Source organism: Eurypyga helias, unplaced genomic scaffold (assembly GCF_000690775.1).
Source record: "Eurypyga helias isolate BGI_N326 unplaced genomic scaffold, ASM69077v1 scaffold36255, whole genome shotgun sequence".
NCBI lineage: Eukaryota > Metazoa > Chordata > Aves > Eurypygiformes > Eurypygidae > Eurypyga > Eurypyga helias.
The window spans coordinates 47,059-54,180 of record NW_010250279.1 but is presented as its reverse complement, the minus strand read 5'-3'; the positions used below and the strand labels follow the sequence as shown (position 1 = coordinate 54,180).

The 7,122-nt window shown below is 46.9% G+C and overlaps 1 protein-coding gene across 1 annotated transcript in view; it reads right to left on the bottom strand.

Annotated features, from left to right (window-relative positions):
- Positions 1-6,364: 6,364 nt before the first annotated feature.
- Positions 6,365-7,122, bottom strand: part of SGIP1 (SH3-domain GRB2-like (endophilin) interacting protein 1) — a gene marked incomplete at its 5' end in the record, with an annotated part of 33,965 nt that continues 33,207 nt past the window's right edge. The window contains one exon of the mRNA XM_010151636.1: positions 6,365-6,856. Coding sequence (XP_010149938.1) covers positions 6,834-6,856 — 23 coding nt within the window. The remainder of the gene's footprint in view (positions 6,857-7,122) is intronic.

Sequence of the window (7,122 nt, the reverse complement as noted above, 5' to 3'; positions counted from 1 at the left end):
GCCACAGGCCGCCATGTTGTGCCCCCGCCGACCCCAGACTCTGCTTCCGTATCCCCACAGCCTGCGTGGATCCCCGTGTCCCATCAGGGGTCCTCACGACTTCCACAGATTCCCCACATGCGCTGACAAGCCCCCATGGGTCCCTATAACCCCCATGGGTCTGCTTGGCCCCCACATGTGGCTATGGACCCCCTATGTCCCAATGGCCTCCGTGGGTCCCCCACATGCCCTATAGCCCACTCCTTGTGTGCTCTGTGGATCCCCACAGTGTCCCTACAACCCCCATGGGTACCCACAGCCACCCAGGTCCCCTACAGCCCTGACATGTCCCCATGGCCTCCGTGGGTCCCCGTAATCACAGAATCATTGGGTTTGGGTTGGAAGGGACCTTAAAGCCCACCCAGTGCCACCCCCTGCCATGGGCAGGGACACCTTCCACTAGACCAGGTTGCTCCAAGCCTCATCCAGCCTGGCCTTGGACACTTCCAGGGATGGGGCATCCACAGCTTCTCTGGGCAACCTGTCTCAGTGCCTCCCCACCCTCTCCGGGAAGAATTTCTTCCTGATGTCCCATCTCAATCTCCCTCTTTCCGTTTAAACCCGTTACCCCTTGTCCTGTCACTCCCTGCCCTTAGAAAAAGTTCCCCCCCCTCCAGCTTTTCTGGGAGAATCATCCCCACAGCCACGGTCCTTCATGTCCTCACAGCTCCCATGCAACGCCTCAAGCTCCCCATGATCCCTGTGGATCCTCCCATGTCCCCATGTGCCAATCCCGAACTGTCCCCAGGCCAGGAAGCTGCATGTGGCAGCAATGACATTTTGGGTCAGGGACATGGCAGCCCCCGATACCTCTGCCCAGCTCCTCCGGGTGCTCCTGCCTATGCAAGCAAAGCTCACTCAGAGAAGTGGTGTTTTCTCTTTTTTGTTTATTTTCAATGAAAAAAAGAATAGTCACATTTAAACTGCAACTCAACTGGGTATTTAATGTGGTGCTTATGTATGGAATTAATAAACTCTGTTTTGACATGGGGATTTATTTGTTGCAACATTATGCATGGTAAATAATTGCATATTCAAGATTTTGTGAAATGGGTGATGGGGAGAACGGAGGAGAGACATTTATAAAAAACATTATTTACAAAAATGATATCCACATAGTTGTATTTCTAATCTATAAGGCAAGTAACATTTAAAATATGTTGTTTCATGATTATCTTCAACAAGTCAATACAACACATTCATATTACCAGTGGTCAAATACAAAGCTTTGCTGCGGTAGTCTGTGTGCAACAAACCTATACGTCTTTTACAGCTTTTTCTCTGAGAACGGTAGGTAAGCAGCAAAGTTTTCATCACAGACTAAGCAGTACCTAGGCCATCGTAGACTAAAGGTATAATATATCTCATTGCACGTTTAGGCAAAAAAGGCCAGCCATTAATTAACTTATTTAACTTAAATCTTAAAAATAGACCTGTGTATCTTAATCCACAAATATTTATAAACATTTTATACACGAGGGAGTTCATAAAATGATAAAGGGCAATACCCTGGGATGTCCAGTTCACTTCTGGGGCTCCCTCCGGGTTCAGAGGTGTCACGGCGAGGTTCTCCTGCGCCTGGTGCCCGACCCGATTCCTCTCTCAGACCACGACTAACATTTTCATACAGCTATGCCTCAAAGCAACCATGTGTTTTCATCAACCCGAGGGCGTTTTGGAGTGGAAAACTCCTCCTGCGTGGATTACAAACCCAGCAGCAGGATGACATGTCCGCAGCGATACGCCCTGTGTCCAGAGGGAGAGGGATTTCTAACGGAGGAATAAGATAATCTGAACACCTTGCTAAAACCTGCCGTGTTTTATCCCATACTGCTTGGCCTGTAGTGAAGTCCTGGTTGTGTGCAACCCTTCGGAGAGCATCACCATGCTAACGCGATTTTAAGAACCGTTGTCAGCAGCACTGTCTGCAGCCCCTCCTAAAGTGGTAGGGGAGGTCACGCAGGAGGAGGGAGGGTACTTCTGCAGATCTTTTTCTCGCCTTGCAGTGAAATAAGAATAAAAATACTGATGATCATAAATATTCACCGGCTCTGCAAGAATTACTTTCCTTGGGAAATTGTGAGAAAAATAAGAAAAGAATAATTCTGGCTATGAAATGAAATCTTTGAGACAGTAATCTTACAGCGCGATGATGTTACGTATTTTGGTCATGGTAAGCATCAAAACTAAGTTTTTAAACAAGGCATTTTCACATAAAACCAGCAAAAGGGGAGGGAAAAAAATATCACTCCATATTCAGTGTATTGAGGTGGCTTTTTCAAGTAGATGTTAGGTGTTTGGGTAAGAGACCCGTGGGCCATATTTCCAAAAAAAACAGGTAAAACAGAGGAGGATTCCTCTGTGACACAGAACCACACCATGTACCTGGTGGGCATAGAAACCGCGCTGCTGCTGAAGGAGGTGGGGAGCTGAGGGAGAGTTCTGAGGAGGGCCAAACGTTTCTAGTGAAAGGTGTCTGACTCTTAGGTCATTTAAAAATATGATGCCTTTTCATTGCAGCCCAGCCATTTAAAAATGCTTCCGCTGCAAGAAAGTGAAGTGGTGACTCTTCACGTGATGCTCGTCCTGCAGGAATCTCTGCAGCTGGTTTGACAGAGTGCCATCGCTGGCTGGTCTGGATCATCCGGAATTAGGTAAGCGAATACAAGCATGACTTGTGGCAGTGTGGGCAGCCTGGTAAGGTCTCAGCAGGGACCTCAGTGGAAAAATAATCACCCGTGCAAGAACTGACCAAGTTTTACAACCAGGCACTAAACAGCTACCCCAGGTCTCTGTGACCCCATTAAAAGGAAAAGGCGAGTGGGTCTCACCTGCAGGTCTGCGTGGCTTCAAAATGATAAGTTTAAGCAGCATATTTTGCTGGTGTTCCCCATGCAGCCCAAACCCCCGGCACTGCTGTGTGAGATACCCCTGCTCTGCATGGGAAACTGCTTTCCCTCCCCAGCCCCTCCCTGCCCCGCCAAAATGGGATCTCATTTTAACATCAGCTTTCTTCTTTTCCCACCTCTGTTTTTAAAAACCTCTAACAGATAAATCCTAAAAGAGCATATGAAGATGAAATTGAGTGAATAACAGCATCGACACCTTTAAGACCAGCCTGCATCGGGAGTTGTGTAACTTCCTTGGTATGAGAACACACTCGTGTGACAAAGCTTTTGTGAGTGAAGCCACGCACATAGCACCGAGGACTCGTGCCAGCTGGGCAGGAATAGGAGTTTGATGGACAGTGCCCTTGCAGAAAAAATAAGAAGAAACTTTATGACAGTGGACTGATACTTAAGAACAAAGGCAAATGCCAAATGGAATGCTTATTACCTCGTAGTATCTCATACCATTGAGCAATTTTATCATTATTAAGAAATATCATTAAAATAGAAAAATAGTTTGAAATATCCTCTGTGAGGAGCACCGTAAGCCAGCTGAGAATCGTGAATATTTGCAACGAACAGAAGAAGAAAAGCTGTAAACAAAAAGATATCCTGTTCCTAACTTCTAAAGGCCCAAGTCTGCGGGTGTCCATGGGGAAAAATCACTCCTGCTCTGTCAGCGGGCACCTTGACCTTGCTGGCAGCTACCGGGGACCCCAGAAGAAAACCCCTCAGGGGAGAGGTGGCTGAGGGCACAGTCTAAACAGACAGGCTCTTGGGAGTAACCAGCTAAAGCCTTTCTCTGCATTCAGTCCTCGTTCTTACCTGAACACCTCCTTTATTTATCATCTTTTTTTTTCACTCGGATACTTAGATTAGGGGTGCTGCTGAGTTAAAGGGTGCTGGGCAGTGCTGGGGCGCTGAACCCCCATTACAGCCTGACTTGGCAAAAGACCTGCAGGGTGCCATGCTCAAAGACAAGGCGCTGATGCTTAGCTCTAGAGATACAGGCGACTGAATCGCTGCTGCCTTTCCCACTCCCTGCTGACCTAGCTGCTCTCTGCTAGCGGGCAGGGAGCACTGAACAGATGCATTCCCTGAAGAGAAGAAAAAATAAGCTTTTCCTGGCTAAAAGCAGAGGTGAAGCCTGTGGAGCTGGAGTGCCCTGGATGCAACAGGGCAGCGCATCTCCCATGCCTTCTCCAGAGCCAGGGGCTCTCGCCGCTACTGCAGAAGCTGGAATTGAGGATAAACATCCCTCCATGTGCCCATTTGGTGCTCTAAATTTGTCTGATATGTCCCAAGCTGCTGCCCATAATCGATTTTTCTGTTGACGCCTTCGCAAAGCCGGGCAGAAGGAAAACCAGGCTCCTCCGCTTCAGACTTAAAAACGCAACTGGTCTGTTCCCCCCCCACGGTGGGTAAAGCCAGGGTGCCACGCTTGGATGGCATATAAGACTCAAAAAAATAAGCATTCCTGGGGGACTCTGCCACTCTGCCTCTCTGCTCAGGCATCAAAGAGGACAGGAAAACTAAACCATCAACATGGAGCTGCACCTAAACACAGAGCCTCTTGCCAAGGGGTCCAGAAGGGCGGTTGTGCTGGGGGGGTGGGAGGGGGGGAAAGCAGGGACATGCAGTTCAACACTCCTGAGCAAACAAACACCAAGAGAACCGAAATACGACATGAAAAATCGGCAAAAGCAGTATGCAAAAAACCTGCCCCAGTCCGCTGGTTTTGGTGCCAGTGTTGCAGGTTGGGAATAACTGTTTTGTGTCACCTGCGGTGGCTGTTGGGGACCGGGTCCCTGTCTGCAAGCGTGGTGGCACGTCGAATTCAGGTCTGCCAGGCGATTCGCCCTGGAAAGGGCAAAGGACTTTCTCATCTCTCTAGCCAGGCCACGGGGGCTGCATCCCAGCACTGCCACGCACGTGCTGGTGACCTCTGTTTTGTGGGACAGCACAAATGGGACAAGCTTGGGACCTTTGGGTTATGGGGTTTTTCTTGTTTGCTTGTTTGTTTAAAAAGCATTTAAAAACCCAATTCTAATGTAAACACCTTGTCTTTCAAATGAAATATAAAGTAAAATATCTATGTTCTGGTAATATTTACATTATAAAATCCTTATTTTTCAGGACTATGACATAGATCTCTCTTGGAAGCATGAGTTTATAACAATTCTACACAGCATGAAACAATTACGCAAAAACTGATTCTTCACTTTTGCCCTGTATTCCTGTGTCAGAAAGGGACAGGTTACACGGTTTGTACATATTTCTAGTTCAGGGGAAACGGAGTTGAACACTCCATCCAGGAGTACTGGCAAGTTTGCTTTCAAAAACTGCAAAGTATGAAGTTGCATAAGCGAGTTGTGCTTCACCTTCTGGGTTGATACCTTTCGTGAACACACACAACTCAACCACCCTCTTACACACATCTTAGTCCAAGAGTCATCTCAGAACCAAAATATCTCCAAATTTCCTTGTTTTCTTTTAAGATGAGCACGGATTTCTGTTTTCTTACATCACTCCAAATGGCTCTGTGAGAAAGCACTTCCCAACATGCACAAAGTTTTCCAGTGCAAGTGCACAAGCCTAATCCTGGCAACATTTGTGACTGTAAATTAGCAGTATTTGTCACCTTACACATTTCTAGAGTCCCCAGCACTCTGTTCAGTGGATGCTCCTGTGCTTCTCTGTGCATCTGAACAGCAACTGCATTTCATTTTGAAAAGATTAAATTTTTTCCCCCATATTGCCGAATTCTCCCATTAAAACAAGCACTGCCCTTGGCAGATGCTGCTCTATTAATGCCACGAACGCTCTCAGAAGGCCAGCCGGGAATCAGATGCTGCAGACTGCACAGGAGATGCACAGAGAGGAGCAGCACGCAGCGCAGGAGCCCGGCTCCGAGCCCGCATCTCCTCAGGGAAAGCACAGAGGGACAATTTTTCCTCCAGTTTAGCCTCCACTTTTATTTATGAGTGGCTTCTGAATGTCTGTAAAGCATTTTCTAAGCCCACAGGCCTTTCAAAAATGAAGGGGAAGAAACAGAAAAAGGGACCAACAGAATGCAGAAATGCAACCAAAAATCCAGAGGCTGCTTGGAAAATGTGTCCTTAAAAACAGAGATCACTTCTCCTGTCAGGGCTGTAAGCTTCGGGGTGCTGCCCAGCCTCTTTGCCTGCTTATTGCCTTGCCTGCATCTCTGCAAAATGTCAGGGCATGGGGCAAGGAGAAGCGCTCGTCCCCCGTGCATGTGCTACTGGGACTCCTGCTTTTTTATTTGCTGGGAGACTGTATTAGGAACCTCCACATTTACAGCAATATTTTTCTGGAGTTAAACCAGCTAAACTTGAAGACAGCTTTTTATTTGTCACCGTGAGACATACTAAGGGCTGAAGAAAAGTAAATCAGCGTGTCAGTTCTACTCCACTCTCTCTTTATGAGGCACCCCCTTCATAACAGCTATCAGTATTGTAGTTAAATCGTATATATTGACAAAATGTAATCTACCTCTGTAAGCATTGTGCCATTCAACAGTACTACTATTAAATTTATATACCACAGTTTAAATTACATCCATTTCATGAATGGTAAAATGCTAAAACTCAAGTGTCTAACTGCCAAAATACAGCCTTACTGGAATGAGTACAATTTACAAATACAATAATTACATTTTAAAACCATTAACAATGTTACATCTAGAAGTAAATACTGTAGGACTGGTCAAGACGGTGTTTTCCAAGGAAAAAAAAATGTTGAAAGTTGTCGACACTTCCAACAGAAATGTCCCGAGTGCAGGATTTAGTTCGTTTTCCTTAAACTGTAATTAAAACCCGTTCCACGCACAGCAGTCCTTGGGTATTTTCCATATTATTTTCCATAGACTTGCATAATCTTCTATCAGTTATCGGCCAAGTATTTACCTAGAAATGGGATCAGAAATCAGCAGCAGGGAGGGAGGAGCCCTGGCTCCCTGGGGATGGCCGCCCGCCTCCGCTAGCCCCCCGCACCCACGGCCACGCTGCTGCCGCGCGTGGGCAGCACATGGAAAAAACCACTTGTCTTTCCACGCAGCAATGGGGCAAAAGGAAAAATATTTGTATTTCTACATGGCAATGGGGAAAAAGTCCTTCCCGGAGATCTGCAGACCTCGCCTTCCATGCAGGACCCACAAGCCCGTGAAATTCAA